General features: G+C 38.7%; 1 protein-coding gene across 1 annotated transcript; it reads right to left on the bottom strand.

Moving 5' to 3' along the window:
- Positions 1-13,632: 13,632 nt before the first annotated feature.
- Positions 13,633-16,665, bottom strand: LOC135699520 (uncharacterized). The gene is made up of 4 exons (XM_065219802.1): positions 16,553-16,665; positions 15,235-16,487; positions 14,263-14,713; positions 13,633-14,196 (listed from the first exon to the last, which is right to left on the bottom strand). The coding sequence occupies exons 1-4, from the start codon at positions 16,661-16,663 to the stop codon at positions 13,648-13,650; spliced, it is 2,364 nt and encodes a 787-aa protein (XP_065075874.1). The 5' UTR covers positions 16,664-16,665; the 3' UTR covers positions 13,633-13,647.
- Between the last annotated feature and the right edge of the window lie 3,860 nt (positions 16,666-20,525).

Below are 20,525 nucleotides of genomic sequence, written 5' to 3'. Positions count from 1 at the left end.
CTGGAGGTGGCTGGGTTCGATTCCCGGTCCGGTCTAGGAATTTTTCGGGTTGGAAAATTTCTCGACTTCCCTGGGCATAGATTATGATTGTACTTGCCACACAATTATACTAATGCAAAAATGGTACAGGCATCGAAAGCTCTCAATTAATAACTGTGGAAGTGCATCAAGAACACTAAGTTGAGAGCACGCAATAAGCTAATATGCCATACGCAATAAGCTTGAAATGCGAGGAAGAAGAAGAAGCCGTTCTCAGAAGAACAATTGACACTTCTCAACAAGAGATTAGGATATGCGATCTCCTCAAAACCTGACGTGGAAGAGGCCATCGTTGACATGGAGACTGCAATCACTCACACACTTTCAATTCAATTACACGAGACTGCCAGGAATATTATTTCCGAGACAATACAAAACGGAAAGGGACATTCACTTAGTAAAACCGAAAAAAGAGGCAATTCGAATTCTCAAAGAACTAAAAACAAAGTCGGTATTGTATACAAAAGCGGACATAGGTAATGCAGTAGTGGTTTTGGACAAAGAGGACTATGACAATCGGATGGCGGAAAAAAATACTTATGGTCCATACAGGCAGTTGAGGATTGACCCCCTCTCATCTATGGTTGAACATGTGGATAAAACGTTGAAAGACTGCAAGGCGTTTATTGGCAACACTACGAATCAATTGAAAGTTTCAACCCCTATTCTACCTAGGATCAAAGGTTTTCCAAAGATTCACAAACCAGGAAACGAAATGAGGGAGATTAGCTCGGCTGAAGGATCCCCCACTCATAAGCTTGCCAAATGGCTAGTAAAGGAATTTCAAAATATGCCTAAACCCTTTACCACTCGCTCAGTTAATAGCTCACAGGAATTCGCAAATCAGGCATTCAGGCATCAGGATAGATTCAGGAAGATGACGTCATGGTTTCATTTGATGTCACAGAACTTTTTCCGAGTGTTTCAGTGAAGGAAGCCATCAGCCTTTTAGAGGACTGGCTTCTGAAGCAACGTGAGGATTCTACTTGGAAAAAACAAAGTTCGGTCATATCTCAAGCTTACTCGTCTTTGTATGGAGGAAAATTATTTCATTTTCAGAGGAAATTTTTATAAACAAACTAATACCCTGGACAGACTATGGCTTATATCATGTAATATAGGCTGTCTTGCAATGAGCACTCATACATAGGATTTCCAGTGAAAACTAGATGTATGAGTGCTTATTGCAAGCTAGCCTATATTACATGATATAAGCCATAGTCTGTCCGGGGTATAAAGGTGCTCCTATGGACAATCCGCTTTCTCCATTTATATGTGAATTGTTCATGGCTAACCTAGAAAATACCCTGGAGGATAGGAATTTGTTGCACAAGCGTTAGTACGTGGATGACATTTTGAGTTCACAAGGACATCAAATTTACTCACGAAGAAGAGAGAGGCGGCAAACTCCCCTTCTTAGATCTTCTCATCATCAGGAAAACGTCTTCGTTCAATTTCGAAATCTATAGGAAACCAACAAATACAAAGAAAGTGTGCGACTTACCTCGTGAAGAGCTGGTCCGAAAGTGAGTGGAGAGTTGCCCGTGTGTGTTTATGAAGCGTTGCCATGGAGTTCTCCGTTTACCAGTTTAGGCCTGTATAGAGATCGAAGCGAAGCGAAAATCTCATACAATATACTACATTTTTCACCTGCGCGAAAAACGCAATTGGCAAATATTTCGCTTCGCTTTGAACTGTAAACAGATACGATCCAGCGAAATCTAATTTTGTAGATCGCATCTTTTTCGCTTACGTTTATTTTTTTTCGCGCATGCAGCGCTCGCGAAAAGAGCAGCAGCTAAGCGAAAAGTTGACGTTTCGGGAGAGCGTATCTGTCAGATTTTCACTTCACCGGAGGTGTAAACTGATCGATTTCGTTTCACATGAACTGTAAACTGCGAAAAAAGGAAACTGGAAAATGTTCCACAAACATTTTTTCACAACCTTTTTCGCTAGCGAAATTTCATGATTTTTCGCGTGCTTCAATTTTCGTTTCGCTTCGATCTGTATACTAGGCTTTTGCGGTTGCAGCACATGGCTTGCTGACTTGTTAAGCGTCAAGTTAAGACCGGCTTACACTAGCGCTAATATGTCACACAGAAAGTAATACACCAAGCACTTCAAACCATTACCATCAACACAAAATGGCCGATTTTCACCTCATGGGTCAGAGGATTCAAACTCTTCCTCTTAGCGATACAGGCAAATCAAAGGAAACAACTCACATTTTTTTAAATCGCAATTCAAGCAGTAATCGATTAAAGAACAAAGGATCATTTTAGGCGTACTTCGACACGGGTAGCGGTGAATTTCGACACAAACATAACCAAACCATTGATTTCGATGTTTAGAAGTTTTGGCCTAGATTTAGTAGTCAGCAGCAGGACAAATCAACTGAAATCACTGTTAGGATCAACAAAAGATTCAATAAATGTCTTGGGAAAGCCGGAGTCTACCAAATATCTTGTCCAGATTACAATAAAATCTAAATTAGTCAGACGAAAAGGACTTTGGAAACATGGTTTAAGGATCACATCGCAGAGGTAAAAAAGGCGAACAAAGAGATGGATAAAGGACTTTATTACACTAGTTTACAAAACAACATAAAAAGTGTGAACTTTAGTGGTTGACCAACGTTTCTAATGCAAAATCCTACGCTGAATTCAATGCCGTGGTCAGAAAAAATTAAAGTAGGGCAATTTTTGAGATATACAAAAAATTTGATTTTTTGAATTTTGGACAAAAGTACGATTACTAAAATGTCAATATCTTTGGAATTAGTGCACCAATTTTAAATCTTTTTTTATGAAAATGAAGTTAAATAAATTTGCTATCGTTCACTAGAATATTATGTCTTAATTAAAAATTTAATTTTGAAGTCATTTAAAAATTTACAGCATTTTTTTTTATTTTTCCTGCGAATTTTCCATAAAAATCTTGTTTTAATCAACATTTTTAATGGGATAAAAAGATTCAAAAAATCATTCCATAATTTATTCTTAAAGTCCATTCAAAACTGGAGAAAATGAGCCTTTAATGGATGAAATCGGTTGGAAATTGTCGAAGTTATGAAATTTTTTGTAAAATCATGGAAATTGAATGTTCCAAGATTGGCCGTTGTCCCGCTCCTAGGTTCATGCACCTCTTCCAGTAAGCCTTTCTGCGGACGTGTACGCATACGGTGCATTTCACTAACACTACCAGCTGTCACGCAAAATTAAATGGGATATTTTCAACAATATAATTTACGCTAGTGTTTGTGAGACCGCTCGGCGAGAACCTAACGCAACCAACTCAATTTGACAGCTTTGTTTCTTTAACATTGCTTAACGATGTATACGACAAAACGTGAATTCAAGTGTAAAAATGATCCTCAAAAGTTTTGTTACGCGTGTGGCAACTATATATTTACAAAATTGGTCAATTTCACTGCTTCGTTGCAAACTGCATTCAGGCTTTATTTTAAAATTGATCCTGGAGACTTTGACGAACCGTGGATTCCAAAAGTATTATGTAGTTCGTACAAAACGTGCTTGGGTAGGTGGATGTCAGGCGCAAGGTAAATTGATTTTTTGAATAACTTTCATATAAACAATTTATGTACAGCATGGTAGTGCTTTGTTCTTTCCTGATCGACATTATCTTACTTCATCTATTTTTGATAAGTGTTAATGTTTTACTTACTAACTCACTTATTTGTTATCTGTCAGTCGCTATTTGTCCTTTGGCATTCCCACCATATGGCGTCGACCGTTTTGTCATGCAACGGATTGTTATTTCTGCTTGACAAAAGTTAAGCAACAAGGACGTCACAAAACAGTTGAGTATCCACAAGTGGCTTCTATGACAAAACCTGTTCCACATTCAAGTTCGGTTCCGTATCCTGTTTATCCAAAGCGGAAACGAGTGCCCTCTGTTGAATCGACCGTTACAAAAAGTGAGGAGGAATTCAAGGAGGAATGCGAGGAAGACTTCGAGGTGGAATTGGAAAGAAACCCAAAACTGTTTACACAATCCGAATTTAATGATTTGGTGCGAGATCTCAACTTATCGAAGGAGAAATCCGAATTGCTGGCATCACGCTTGAAAGAACACAACATGCTGAGCAAGGAGGTCAAAATTACTTGTCACAGGAATCGTCACAAGAAATTTGACAAATATTATTCTACAAAGGACAAGGCATGATTTTGCCATGACGTAAACGGCTTGTTTGAAGAGTTTGGTGAGCCATATGATCCAGCTGAATGGCGTTTATTCATCGATAGCAGCAAGTTGAGCTTGAAAGCCGTTTTACTGCATCAAGGGAATGAGAAACCTTCTATTCCAAAGCTTGAAATCAGTATTTCCAAATTTATCTGACGCAAAGATAAAGGAAGGTGTATTTGTTGGCCCACAGATCAAAAAACTGCTCAATGATTCCGCATTCAATACAGTTTTGACACCAGATGAGGAAGAAGCGTGGAAATCGTTCCAGCGTGTTGTCACAACCTTTTAAGGAAATTTCAGAAGCCCAGATTATGAGGAAGCCGTCGATGAATTGCTCAAAAATTATGAGAAAATAGGTATAAATCAAAAATATTGTGTTTGTTACATATAATTAATTTCAAATCCTTTTATTTCACTGAACACAGGTGTGAATATGTCTTTGAAGATACATTTCCTACATTCTCACATGGATTTTTTCCCGGAAAATCTTGGTGACGAGAGTGATGAGCACGGCGAACGTTTTCACCAACAAATTAAGATGATGGAACGTCGTTACCAAGGGTTTTGGGATGAAGCAATGATGGGTGACTATTGTTGGTTTCTGATTCGAGAAAAAAGTTCAAAACATCGAAGACAAAGTCATTCGATTCTCAATCATTTTTAAAAAAACCTAAATAAATTTCTTTTGTATCAACTCGGTTTTAAATCCTGATATGCCTTAATCAAATTGATATGTAGAGAAAAGAATCTCCCATGAAAACTTTACATGCGATTTGGATGCTTACAACGACACCTAGAAAAGGAACTCTAAAGCTGTTGTATTTCAGCAACATTTTTTAGTGTTTTACAAAAATGCTCATAACTTCGACAATTTCCAACCGATTTCATCCATTAAAGGCTCATTTTCTCCGGTTTTTAATGGACTTTAAGAATAAAGTATGGAATGATTTTTTGAATCTTTTTATCCCATTAAAAATGTTGATTAAAACAAGATTTTTATGAAAAATTCGCAGGAAAAATAAAAAATAAATGCTGTAAATTTTTAAATGACTTCAAAATTAAATTTTTTATTAAGACATAATATTCTAGTGAACGATAGCAAATTTATTTAGCTTCGTTTTCATAAAAAAGATTTAAAATTGGTGCACTAATTCCAAAGATATTGACATTTTAGTAATCGTACTTTTGTCCAAAATTCAAAAAATCAAAATTTTTGTATATCTCAAAAATGGCTCTACTTTAATTTTTTCTGACCACGGCATTGAATTCAGCGTAAGATTTTGCATTAGAAATGTTCATCACCTTACCGAGTTCAAAAATGCTGTAAACTAGTGTTATGAATTTAAATCCAAGGTTGCAGAACATATCTTTACAAAGGGACACAATTTGACAAAGGATAACATTAATATCCTGCGGAGTGTATCTTCTCCTTGGAAACTAGACGTAGCAGAAAGTTTAGAAATATTTAAACATAATCCATCAACATTGCTTAAGGTTCAATTTGCTTTGATGCATTTTCGAAAAATTTAAAAGTAGTTTTTTTTCGATGCATCACTTCAGATTGCAAAAAGCTCGCGTCATTCATTCCCTTTCCTATTTTACAGAAAATGGCGTGAGCTTTTTGCAATCAGAAATAATGCGCCGAAAAAAACTGCTTTTGAATTTTTCGAAAATACATCAAAGTCAATTGAACCTTAATAGAGATCAAGGAAACGGATACTCGAGACTCTTTAGCATGCCACGCAAAACCACACATCGTAGCATGCCTCTACCTGTTGGAGACTAACTGTAGGTACCTGGTTAGGTAAATTGTAACATGGCAGTGGATACCTGCAAACAATGACTTCTGTGGATGGCACGTCCACCCAAATCAATATTATCGCCGAGTAGGGGAAGTCTTACCCTACCTAATGAGGATGTTGATTTGCGTGGGCGAGCTTTGACTTTCTAGACATCATCGAAAGAAGTCATTGTTTACTGGCTGTTACGCCCTAATTCCAGCTATATCTTGATATGGCAACTGACATCCGTTATGGTTGAGTAATGCTGAGCTATTAGGGTATTCAACACATATGAGGCTGGTTAGCTTTATGTTGGTTGGATTGAGGGTGATGCGCTTGGTATAGATGTGGACTGCAGCTCACTGCTTGCAGGCAGCCTTTCGTTGTGTGCTGGATAACAATGTTCAACGCCACGCGCCGAAAGCACTGCCGCTGCTGATGAGGACAGCCTTGATAGCTAGTTGCTTGCGAGGAGCCTTTCGTTGTGTACTGGAGAACACCACCACTCATCACGCGGTGATTGAATAAACACCGTTTGGTTAGACCGGTTGGAATTCAACTTTGAAATCTGTATTAGGGGAACCGCTTTTCGAAGGCAATCGGTGATAATTTTAATTATCATAGCAACAATTGCACATTCATGCAATTTTCAATATTGACATTTTGAAAAATGATAAAGTCTTCAATTTAACAGATGCGTATAAACATTTCTGATCCATTGGTGATAAAATTAGTGAAATTGGTCCAAGGTCAGCTAAGTTATTAACGTTTTAAATCATTCATAATTTTGTTACATGTTCTATTTTCGGTTTTCACAAAGTGTACCCCCATATGGAAATCACAGACGTAGTCCTACGTCAAAAAAATGAGAGCGCTAAAGAAAATTCAGGGACTTATAAAGAAGATAAGAGATTTTCCGGTAGTTCCATAATAACCCTGAAAGTTACAAGTACTTCGAGGATGATCAGAGAACTTCAAAACAACCCCATTAACTTTAGGAAAATTGCAAGAACTTTCAAGAAGTTCCGAAGAATTATGGGATATTTCGAAGTATAATTCAGGAATTGTGGTACATTGTGGGATTTTCAGGGATGTTTTATGAATATCAGGAAAATTGCTGGATCAATAGAGCATGTGACGAACTTCAGGGAATATTGTGCTTACATCCCCCAGAAATCTATTTCTTCTATATATTTCCCCATCTTCTCCTTGAAGTATCTTTCGACCAGAGTTGCGACCCATCACAATCACGATCGTCAAACAGCTGATGGTAGTAACGCTTTGTACATTCCTATCAATGTGCTCGTCGAAGCTCTCTCCATGACCATCCATCAAGTTGACGAAAGAAGTAAAAAGCAACTGGTGAATGTCGTCTTCTGTTGTGATCCATCACCTATCTGGTCATTCCCGACAATCACGACACTCATCTGTGCTCTTTTTGAAGCAGTTGCTGCTTTGTTTGCTTATGCGAGTGTGTTGGCGAGTGAGCCCAACAGCTTCCGTTTCATGTTGCCTGCTTTGTTTGTAACTCACACAGTCGCGCCTGCCGAGACGAACTTGGAATGCGTAAGCATTGTTTTCTTTTTCTTCTGTCGTTTCGCTTTTTCTCATGATCGTACTGCAGAAGTCTTCACTGTTTTCGTTGTGCTTGTCATCATCAGCAGCGAGTGTAACGTTTTGCTTGTGAGCAGCGACCATTACTGGTGATTGTTGTTTGCCATGGCTCTAACTCTCACTGCGTGACAAAACGATCTGTCAGCGATAGTCGGTTGATGCGAAAACGAGTGTCACGTGAGTGTCATGATATTTTGCATCACTGCTTTCGACTGTTCCGTAAGCCCTCTGGCGTCAGACTTTTTCCAGAAGTTTATTCCAATCTACCTTAAGAAGTTTCTCCAAGTGTCTCCTGGAAATGTCTTCCGTCTTCTCCAAAAAGTTCAATTAAAGTTCTACCGGATGTATCTATTGAGTTTTCCCAGAAGTTTGTTTCGTCTTCCTCTGGAAGTTTCTCCATAATGTACTATGCATCTTTCCATTCAATAATTCAATCAGCCAGTAGTAAATGCATTTTCATTTGAAATAGCAAACGCAGCCATCGATACCATTTACACAAAATACAGTTTGACATACATTGAACGGACAGCCAAGCATGTGCGATATAGAGCTTTTTGACGTTTAATCGGCACACACTAATGCACCATTTAAATTGAAGGAGTGCGAGCGAGAGGGAAACAGATTAGTGGGAAAACAAACCATCCCCTTATTACCATAGAGGTAACTCTAAGACCACTGGGTCCCGAAGAAAATCATTATTATTTTTGGCTCACTCAGTACCAGAACAACGGTCCCAAGCAGTCCCAAGCTATTTCACTCACCCCTGCATGTTCTGCATGAATCCACACACCCCTGATGTTATCTGTCAAACTTTCATAGCGAATCAAAACAAACATAGTGTAGTAATAGAATTTCAACTAGAATAGGGTACGTTAATCGTTTGCTTGGGACCAATAGGCTACTAAAGTGGTGAGCCAATTTAAAATCGTTAGTTTCGTATTGATTGTTGCTACTACTGGATTGAACTAGCATTTTCACCAAATGTACTAGAATGTTTTGGTTCTATCTCTTTCACTCTACTCAAAACTGGTATGCATAAAAAAAATTACAAAATGATATACACTCTTTGCACACTGTCAAAGAATCATTGTACACAAAATCAACTTTCTTCAAATCCAAACAAAAAACTAACCCATCTGGTGGATGATGGCACAAGCTTCCAAGAAAATTCTATTACAGTGAACCACATTATTTTAATGGATTTCTTCGCCAGTAAGTCGTCTGTCACTTCGTTTGTGCCACTGACTTCAACGCGAGTCCCGACGTAAGTCGGAGAACCACCGCTTCTTGAAGAAAGAAAGCCATTGACTAATAGTACGTTCAGACTACAGAGTTATAACATGTTATAGCGCTATCTTGATGGTGGTTTCTGTGTTGCAATTAGTTGACAACCGTTATAACATGTTATAACTCTCCAGTCTGGACAGCGTTTAAGAGTGACTTACGGACTAGTGATAGTCGGTAGACCACCACTCTGGTCTCAAACACGGAAAAACGAGTCTATCCATTAATGACTATTTTTTAACCACTTTTAGAACTTGTTCGAGCTGTCATAAAGTGGTTAAAATTTATATCAGAAAAGTGCATACAATTTAGACACTTTCCGAGAAAAACGTTCAACACAGGAAGTGTCTGAATTTTATTCATTACTGACTGAAAAATATCTTTGTTTACATTCACGATCAGTGTAAAATGGAAGTCGTAGTTGCAGTTTTGTTTTAGAGCGACGGTTTGTGTTGTTTCTAGGGAACACAGCATAAATATTAGGTAAGTTGGTTGATTAATTTGATTAATGCCTATTGAACTTAATGTTAATACTTTTTTCAGGTTAAATGTGGCATGAACTTCGACCGACCGGAGTCTCGGTATAACGTGTTGTAGATTCCAGTACTACGGTTCACAATAATCGGACATGAAACCAGAAAGAAGTAAGTTGATCCTTTTAGTATTGGAAGTCTTCAACTAATCCCAATGTCCCGCTTCTGCACAAATCTTGGTATGTGCGAACCTTCCCTGCGAATATCCATTAATCCTCAACTAACACAGTAGCTTCTTCCAGACCAGCAGCAACACAATCTCCTGTAAAGCGGCTGAGATGGACATCGTACCTGGGCGTTTAATAGCCACGGCAACTATCTACATGGCCTCGAAGAGATCGGCGATATCGCTGGTGCGGTCAACGTTACCATTTGGCAGTCCTTTCGGCAGATGCACTTGCACGCGGCAGAACTTCAAGTGCACTACACCAATCGCATAGTTACCACAGATGCATCCATCGGAACGAATCACCAACAAAGGCACAATTGATATGCCACGCATAGGTGTTCCGAGCTACTTCCTCGGCTACATTTGTACTTGATACTGGTTAATCAGATTCACCCATAAGGATAAACCTAGTTTAGGGCATGGTGGGTATATAAATGATGATACAGCTTTGTCACTATATAGGCGAGGAGGTCGCGGGGGGGGGGGGGGGGGGGAATGCGGTTTTAGAGCAAATTGTAAGCAAACTCGGTCACTGTCCCATACAAAAATCCAACATGGCTGAATCACGAATTTGACACATTAGAACACCTATATGTAGCCACCTTGGTTTAGGGTTTAAGTAAAGGCGAAGAAATTGACCTATTATTAAGGATATTGAAAATAAAATACAATAATTTAAAATCATTTGGATGTATACAATTTAACCACTTTTGAGAAAAACGTCTTTATTCATTAATGGTTAAAATTTAAACAGTTTCGAGAAAACCGCGTTTATTCATCCAATGAGTAAACAGCGTTTATTCATTTTATCAATATGTGCGGGTTTTCTCGAAACTGTTTAAACTTTAAACATTAATGCATACTTTTTTCTTAGCGTGAATGAACAGGAAGTAGAATTCCGTATTCGCAAGTAGAATGTCATATTCAGTATGGCCACAATAAGTCACTCTCCGTAGTTTTTTTTCCGACTTATTGGAAGGTTTTTCCGAGCTTCTCATAACTTCCCCTGGAAATGGCTCCTCCGAGATTGGCTTCCGATTTCCAAACTTTTCTGTCTTAATTTGTTCCGAAAGTTTCTAGAAATTTTAGCCAGAATTTTCTCAATATTTGCCTTGGAAGATCCCCATTCGATGTTTTTTAGATATGTTTAGAACTTCCTTCAAACTTCCTCCACAAGATCTTCTTTATTCTTCCTTTGGAAGTTTTGTCGGTCCCATTAAGAGACTAATTTAAATATTTCCCAGAAATTTCTTCCGACTTACATAGAAAGTTTGATTTTAGTCCAAAAGTTTGAAAAAAATTAAATAAATTAAAATAGTGAATACCGACAAATACCGATTTTTTAATCATTTGATACCGATAATCATGAAAACAATCTGGCAACGCTGATACGAAATGCTCCCGTGACATGTCGGGTACCGGTGCGCATGCAAAATAAGCTTGACGATGTTTTTTGAAGTGTTTTCATTTAGGATATATGTCTGTTTGTCTTTGTTCTAACTCTGATTTCCGTTATTTTCAACAGGCTTGCAATTGCTCATTACAGCTAAAATGCTATTTTCGTTATTATGAAACAATAGGATACTATAATGATAATTTTTATTTGTAAGATGCAAGAAGAGGTGGTAAAGATTGTATATGACATATAAAATTTGTCAATTTTGCTTTCAGAAGGTCACAACTAGCGATTAGCTGTAACGATGAGCAACGCGATGAGCGAGCAATCAGCGATCATAAAATCAGCGATCATAAAAAAAGCAAAATTGACAAATTTTATATGTCATATACAATCTTTACCACCTCTTCTTACATCTTACAAATGAAAATTATCATTATAGTATCTAATTGTTTCATAATAACGAAAAATAGCATTTTAGCTGTAATGAGCAATTGCAAGCCTGATTTTCAATATTAAAAACTAAATTCAAATAGCACAACAACAAAAAACTTACCGCTTCACTTTCATTTTCTTTTATTTTGAACCGTTCTCGATTGATTCAGACGTAAGACTTGCGCGAAAACGTCAATCCAATTCGATTTTTGTCGAAATTCATTCATATCGACATTGTTGTCACTGCATTCGGCTACCAGAATCGGGCGACATAAACAACTCGGATCGTTTCGCCTCACGCGAAACGTAGAATAAACGGTTCCAGGTCGTTTGGACGAATGCCGTTTGGCTGAATGCTGTTTGGCCGAATGCCCAACAACAAAACTCCAAAGAACTGCTCATATTTGAAAGAAGGAAAAATCTCCTAAAGACTGGACTAGGAAAAAATGCGACACTTTGTTTTGGGTGTAACTTTTTATCGCGTGGGGTAAAAATTAATGAAATTTTGGGTAATACTAGTTTAGAGTGTTATGTATATGTGTGCAAAATTTTATCGCGATTTATCAAGTACACAGAAATTCAAAACAACCCAAAATTAAGTTCTTTTCACTCATCTCCCATCGTACGATAAGCCAAATTTGGGTAAACCGGCTCAAAGTATTTGCATTTAAGCACGGCAAAAAAAAAATACCCATCGCTAAGTTATTTTCAATTTTTTCTACCCAAAATTAAGTTCAATTAACTCAAATTTGGGTATATCGCATATTACTCAATTTTGGCTTCTTGTACGGAACTAGACGGTTGAGTCGAATCTTTCGTTCTATTTTTGACAACAATAGCGAGAGGAAATGAAACGGACAGAGGTCAAATAACTCAAATTTGAGTTTAAAAAACCCAAGCGGTGGGTAGTTTTGTTTTTCTGTGTAGTTTTCAAGATGTATTCGAAACAAGAAGAGCTACGCCAGCAAATCTTGGGCGCGGTGATCGATAATCCTGGTCAGTCGCACAGATGGATCAGCAAAAGGCTTGAAATCCACCATTCCACCGTGTCCCGCGTTGTGAAGATGTTCCAGAAGACGAAGACTATCGAGCGGCGCGCTGGAAGCGGCCGAAAACGGAATACCCAGAGAAGGCGCGGAAGATAAGGCAGTACTTTAAGAATAACCCGAACCTTTCCACCCGAGACGTGGCCAAAAAGGTCGAAGTGGTTCGTCCAGCAGACCATGAAGCGGGCTGGGCTACGTGTTTTTAAGGTCAGGGAGGCGCCAAACCGGACTGACAAGCAAAACACGGTGGCCAAATTGCGTGCGCGGAAGCTTACCGTGAGTGGCTGGTCAAGCCAGGCTGTCTCGTCATGGACGACGAGACATACATCAAGGCGGACATCAAACAAATCCCCGGCCTCAAATGAAATTCAATAAATAAATTATGCCAAAACATAGCTAATATATAGTTATTTAATCCCTGAAAATTTGAGAAGTATCCGATTTAAAATGAATTTTTGGTGATCATTTTTGTGTGTCTCATTTTTCCCGAGTCCAGTCTTCATTTTTAAATTCTGATTTGTCTTAATTTTCTGACAAGCTGCGTTTACTGTGAAAAAAAAATAATAAGATCATCAAAACTCCAAATAACTGCTCACGTTAAAAATAGTGGCTAAAAAATACCAATTATTAGTTATGTCTTTATCTTTAAAAGAAAGATTAATCCGACGACAATATAAAATTTCAGTTTAATACAATATACAATTTAACAAAAAATCCATAAACAATATATATAATCACTAAGTCCTTGATTTGTTTACCGTCGATCTTGTTTTCCGTGCACCAATGCTACCGACGCCAGGGAGGCAGCTCCCACATCTGGACCCTACCTATCGACCCATCAACTCATGAACCGGGGACCAACGGCTTTACTTCCCCCGAAGGAAGGCGTGATCAGAGATGTTATGCCTCAGAAAATCCCGACGGTGCCGACTGGGATTGAACCCAGGCCTGCTGAGGAGAAGGTAATCACGCTTACCACTACACCACCGGCACCGCTTAATCACCTTTGTGCATATGTTGACCTGTTTATTTAATAAACATAATAAGGTAGGTAGATATAAAATTCTTGCATCAAAATTCGATTCTTAATAATAAACAACAATTCAAAAACATCAAGTTTAAGAACAAAATAAGTAATCTAAGGCTATGGCATCCAATCACTATCCGAATCTCCATCGTCTTCGCCCTTCTCGGAATGCACCGCATCTTCGTGGTCTGCTTCTTTCAATTTATCATGTTGATCATTTGCTACCGTATCAACCGTGTCCTGATCCGTAACTATCATACAATCATCATCATTGTCACCGTTTGCCACAGGGAGTTTTGCCGATGTTTCAGCAGCGTCCATCTTGGGGCCGGGCGTTTTCGAACCGACCTTTACAAAATTTGTCATCGATAGTTGCAAGGCCGGTCGCTCCGGTCGGATGTCACCTCGGTACCAATTCATGGGGACCTGGGGCGTTCGGTTTTGATTTGAATTGCCATACGGAACCGTACTGATAACTTCCTGTGGCCGTAGGAATCGAACGAATCGCTTCAATTCGTCGAAGCTGGAATGTTCCGAGTACTCAACACCAATGATATTTATCCGGCCTCGGTACTGAGGCCGGCTGTTCTTCTCCCAACCGCTGGGCCGAAGCGCGATGATCAAGTCATACCGATCCGGGAATTGCTCCACGTGCGTGACTAGTTGCTACGAATAAAAATGTTTTGTTAGTTTGAATATACATGCTGGAAACTTGAACCAAGTAAAGCGTACATCATAAAACAGCTTGTTCATGGAAAGTACGTGAATGTCGGCATCGTTAGGCTCGTCTACCAACCGCGCCTGTTGCAGAGGTTCATTGATCGCCGCTAGTGCCTTCCGCCGGTTCGGTTCCGTCCAAACTTTATAGTTAAATCGTTCTGCAAGTTCGGTCCAAACCTTTTCCTTTCCAATCAGATAGCTACCGCAAACGATGAGTACCCGAGCTCCAATGTTTCGATCCAGGAGTGTTTTCACCGCAACGCGTGCTTGCGTAATGCTTTCATACTGGGATTTGAAGGCATACTTGGAGGAGAGATATGTCGTGTCTAAGTATATGCAGTGGATGTCGATGTTCCAAAATTCCGGATATTCTTCCATATCGGCACTGGCGCGGAAGTCACCCGTGTGAAGAATGTTGGTCCCCGTGGGCAGCTGAAACAGGAACATCACCGCACCCGGGCAGCTAGAATACGTCAAATATTATTGCTTCTTCTTTCAGGCTTTGACGCTCTTAAACGAGCCTTATTATTATGCCTGTTCTTATCAATTGAGAGCTCTCCATATTTACTTATGCATAATTTCGTATATTGTGCGCCAAGCCAGGGAAGTTGACAAAATATCAAACCTGAAAGATTAACTGTCAAGGATTTATCATGCCCAATTTGAAATGTTGATACCCCTTAAAATGTTGTAACGCACAATTTGTTTTGAATTCACCAATGAATGCTCTACTGCAAAATTACCGGCTTCTTAAATGCACTTGACACCGTTATTCCAACAGACAATCGAATCAATAAGTCTCAAATCGGAATTGGTTACAAAGGACGAACCTCTGAGCCGCATTGTGTTTAAATCAATCGAAGATTTAATAATGCGGTATCAGTAAGCCAACGCGGCACCAAGTTGAAAAGGAACAGCCAGTATTAACAACCAGGGATAAAGAGCAGCAAGTAGTCGAGAAAATCTAGATAAAATTCGACTTACTGATTAGCATCCAGCGCCGTTATCCGAACATCATCGATCACGATCGTGTCGTGCAGTTCGATCAACTGATAGAATTCTTCACCGACGTTGATGAATGCCTTCACCAACCGAGACGTAATGGGAGACATGATCAACGGTTTGTCAAAGCTACGCTTCAGTCCAATATAATGATCTGCATGAAAATGCGTCAGAAAGTAATGCGACACTCCTTCAATGTCGCCATATCGGAATCCATCGACCGCAAACGTCGTTCCGGCAATAATTTTGTACTTCGGGCAAACGATTTTTCGCCCTTGGCGCTTCCCCACCGCTGCAGGACTTTTTGCCGGACGACCTTTCTTCGCCGTCGATTTCGATGCCACAGACTTCCGCTTCACGGCGGCTGTTTTTGATTGCTGACCAGCAGCTTTTGTTTCGGTTGATGCCGGGCCATCGTTCGAATAGCCCGAATCGACCGCATCTTCGTTCCCAGGGATGACAACCATCACGGGAACATTCTCAATCTCCATGTTCCAGTCTTCCTTTTTCTTATCGTAACAAGCACTTTGTACTTTCTCGATTCGTTCCATAATCTTCTCCGGGTCATCTGGAATCGGATCCAATGCAGGTCCTCGAATCTGACTAGCTCGCAATGGTTGAGTTCCGACGTTCATATCAATCGACAGGAATTCTTCCATGTTTTCATCGCCCGTATTGATAGCCGGCATGGCAGACGATTTTAGCACCCGATGGTACCCGACCCGATCCGGGTCTTCATCAGTCTTAGCAAAGAATTTCGTAATCCGCTTTTGCGACTCATCAAAGTACTTGTTGGTCAGCATTTTGATGCTGGTATTTTTGCAAATTTGTCTTCGCACCTTTTTGACCTTCTTCGGGTCAGTCTTTGGATAGGTCTCCTTACGGGATGACGATTTTTGTGTCGTGCTTTTCAACGTGCTGACATCCATCGCGGAAGATGACGAATTCCTACACGCTTTCGTGGGAGTGAAGTATTCGGAAATGATTATCTTCTTCGGTGTTGGACTAGCTTCCCGATCGCTGCCACTACTGACTGATATCACCGAGATGGGAACCCGATGTTTACGATCTTCATCGAGATTTGATTCCCGCGAAGAGAGGGTAACAGCATCCGGTGCCTGAGAAATCAGATCATCCTCCTCGGCCAGGGTAAGTTTGGTCAGCTTGAACGGGTCCTGACTTAGTGCATGCATCATTTCGTCGTCACCGGGATTGGCCAAAGCGTGTGGTTTGTTCTGGAATAGAGCGAGCGGTCAGTAAGCTGTGGCCTTCAAACATGACGTGTTCGGATTATCTATACCCTGGAAGAACGTCTTGTACAACCGACTTTGGAAGCTGACTCACTAAACTTTTTCGACAGTGAGAGCCGACTGGAACATCTCCGACTGGAGCTGGGTTGCGGCGAATCCATTTCCACGATTTCCACACAAAAATTGTGCACTTTTCGGGTAAACAATATATAATTTGAAAAATGCTATAATTTAGCATTTCCCTACTTCAACCTGTAGAATAGTACGTATTTATTGTTCACGATAAAACGTTTTAAATATTTTGACTAAAAACCGAGCGACTTTTTGTTTTCATTTGTGTTGTGTGTTGTTCGATCAGGATTGCCAAAAACAATCATTCGTGCAAAAACATGAATGCTAGACAAACATGTGAAAAAAGCCTATGTGCCAACAAGTAAACATTGAGTAATTTGCAGCAGTACTGATCTAAGAGGAAGAGGAGCCAATAGGGGGACTTTTAAGAACCAATTTTCTGTCAAACGCATCTGATTGGATGGGATTTATAACAGGGAGTATTAAATATAATTGGTGGTAGAGATTGTATATGATATATAAAATTTGTCAATTTTGCTTTCAGAAGGTCACAACTAGCGATTTTATGATCGCTGATTGCTCGCTCATCGCGTTGCTTATCATTACAGCTAATTGCATCTTACAAATAAAAATTATCAATATAGTATCCCATTGCTTCATAATAACGAAAAATAGCATTTTAGCTGTAATGAGCAATTGCAAGCCTGGATCGAGGCCTGGATACGTCCCTTCGAAAACGTAATCGAGAAATCTTGGTTTGTTTACAGGCCCTTTTCATAATATGTTCGGCAGAATGAAGAGAGCAAAAGAAAGCAAAATGCGCGCGCTCTGCAATGTTCTAAAAAACGGGTCTGGTAAATACTCTACACGCTATTTCAAAACTTCCTAAATTTGGGTAGAATACACCCAGATCGATCAAAACTGAACCTACCCAAAAATGGGTAAACTGTGTTGGGAGTGACAAGTTGACAAATGAACAACATCGACACCATCGACATGAATCCGATCAACGTTGTTTATTTGTCAACTTGTAACTCCCAACACAGTTTACCCATTTTTGGGGAGGTTTTGACTAGAAATACTCAGAGGGACAGATAGGTGGAGAAAACAAAATACAATTCAGCAGCAGGGATTTGTATCTAAATTATCTTGCAACCCTTGCTAAAACTTAGCATTTCACATGACTTTTACTTTTGATTCGATTTACGTGTAAATTAATAATTGATTGCATCGCAATATTTTGCGAGGGGGCGTCACATCTAAATCTCAATTATAGATGCTCAAAAAATCTCACACTAGCAAAACAATCTACTAAAAAATTTCTTTCACTTCTCTCATCTACTTGCACCTCGCATCATCTTTTTGCAGGAAATCTTCAGAATCGTCATAAATCTTCTTTCTATCTACTCAGCGTGCGCGCAGCTAATCACACTAAAACAAAATCGTTTCCGCATGGTAGATAGAGTCGCCCCCCTCGATATTTTGCTCATTTTTTGGTGCCATTCATTAACCAACGAAGATCAATTAATCAATAGAGCTAGAATATTGCTTTTGATTCCAAAAACTAGTTGAATTTGAGAAGCACACGAAACATAAAGGTGATTGAATTTCTGTTCGATTGCAATACTCTCAAATTTAATCTAGTAAGAATAAGAAATCCTCGGGAAAAAATTTAATGGGAATGTTCGTTTGGCTCAGATTTTGACAATTCATTTGGCTCAAAACATCCCTAATAAACAAATACCTTGCTACCCACCTACCAAATAAATGGTTCAATAACAATGGTGATGAGTGAAGCAACAAATGACTGATTATCTACCCTTTTCTTACATCACGGCATTGCAGATCTTGAAGATTTCCAAAGATAATCGCTGAAAGTAACTACATATAAAAAAAAAGATTTTTGATGCCGACAATTATTTATTGCTCTTTTTGTAACGTTGAATAAAAAAGCTCACTGAAATAGTTTTAAAACCGAGAGACTGTTAATTTCATTCTCTACAGCACAATAAAAATGAATGAGTTGTCTGCGCTCATTGTCATTCAGTTCTTGCTGAAACATATTGCAAAACAAAACAACCATAATCACTCGAAGCGCTACGCTCAGGTAAGCCTATTTACATAGATTTACATCCATTTCAACTTTGCCAGAGGAAGTAGTTGATGAGTAAAATGTTGTCTCTGGCAGGGCATATTTTGGGAATTGAATTTGAAGCTTTTAAGCACTGCCCGTGGGGCAATTTTAGATGTGCAAGAAAATCAACTTTCCTGCTATCCTCCAATTATATGCTTGCAAAAAAAAGCACTGGAGCGCCTGCAAAAACATATTTTTTTAGCAATAAATCAACTTACAAAACAATTTCTCAGCATCCCAGTTGTCTATCGCTTTCGACAACAATTTTCATTGATGGCTTCATGTATACACGAAACTTTATAATATCTTATAGTTAAAAAAACAAATACGAAAAAACGTAAATGAAAAATTAAATTTGAAGTACCGTGCCGATTCAAATTTCGGACACTTAAACTCGAACTTCGGACACTTTTAAAAGTTGATTATCTCGGTCGAATATGATCCACATGTCTCGTAAATTTTAATTTTTTTTGACTAGTGTCCTCCACGATCATCTAACATTATTACTTTGTTTCTAACTGGATGTAATATTTAATTAAAAATGAAAGTGTCCGAAATTTGAATCGTCCGAAATTTGAATCGGAACGGTAGAAAGTGTAGGCAAGCTTTTCCCGACTGTCATTTAAGTAGACAGGAAGTTCGTTTTACTGATTATCAACAAATACTCTGACATTCGTCTGTTTGCTGGATGTCGGCAATGCCAAAAATGCTAATTCTGAATTCCAGTAAAATATTATTACACACAAAAAACAAAAATTGTTGCTTTAAGAATAATGCATGATCAAATTAAAAGTTTCCCAAATTTCGTAGTTTCAACTATGAAATTTTTCAAATGTAAAATAATTTTTTTGATTTAAAAGTGTTTCTGTCACTTTCGGCTTGTAATTTTAAGAGTCTATTTTTTAGAATAAAAGTTGTAAAATTGTCAAAAAATCTCTTCCTTGCGATGTGTTTGACAGTACTGGACCTGTGTTTCCCGCCAAATTGGACATGCGAAACAAACAAACAAAACAAAAGCAGCTGTGAGAATTAGAATGAGCAGCAGCAGTTTCTTGAACTTTTCCACATTTTCATCCACCGGTGCGCTTGTTTCTCTTCTGTAAGATACAAATAATAAAATGGAGACATTCGTGGTGACGCTATGAAGTGGAAGGATTGGAAGGATCCTCCAGCTGCGGGATTTGGAGGTAAGATGATGAAATTTTTGAAGAGTTTGCTTGGTTCCGATTTTCCTAATTGATGTGTTTTGATTTTCAGCAGCCTCGTCAGAATTGCCGGAAAGGAAGGCTACTCCCACCATCACCATCACCAGCTGTTCAACCAACTGTATATTTGCGTAATACGCTTCCCATGCTTTGAAGTTCCATAATGCCGTGCCCTCCATCATATAAATAAACTAAAATATATTAAATTAAATGTTTCTATGCTTTATTTTTTTCAAAGTAAAAAGCAACTGAATTAAAAAGAATTCATATTTGAAATGAAAACATAAATCATTGCGATAAAACTGCCCATCTTTTAAATTAAATCCTTTCATAAGTCTATTTAACAAAATAGGTTTTCATATTGACAGTTCTACAATTCGATTTGAAAGTTTCAACTTTTAAAAGTAAAAAACGAGTTACTTTTGAATTAACAGTTAGCTGACTTTTGTTTTGAAAGCTAAAGACTTTCTACCAAAAAGAACCAACGGAAACTTATAATTCTACCAATGGATTTTTCAATTTTACTAACGATAATTTTTTGTGTGTAGGGTAGAGCACTACTTCGTCGTAATCGCCCATTTCCGTTGTATCGGTCAAACAAGATCAATAATA

Source organism: Ochlerotatus camptorhynchus, unplaced genomic scaffold (assembly GCF_037179485.1).
Source record: "Ochlerotatus camptorhynchus isolate MF236.1 unplaced genomic scaffold, CSIRO-AGI_Acam_v1.1 ptg000010l, whole genome shotgun sequence".
In the NCBI taxonomy this organism is placed as follows: domain Eukaryota; kingdom Metazoa; phylum Arthropoda; class Insecta; order Diptera; family Culicidae; genus Ochlerotatus; species Ochlerotatus camptorhynchus.
The sequence above is the reverse complement of the archived record's forward strand: the minus strand, read 5'-3'. Positions and strand labels throughout refer to the sequence as shown.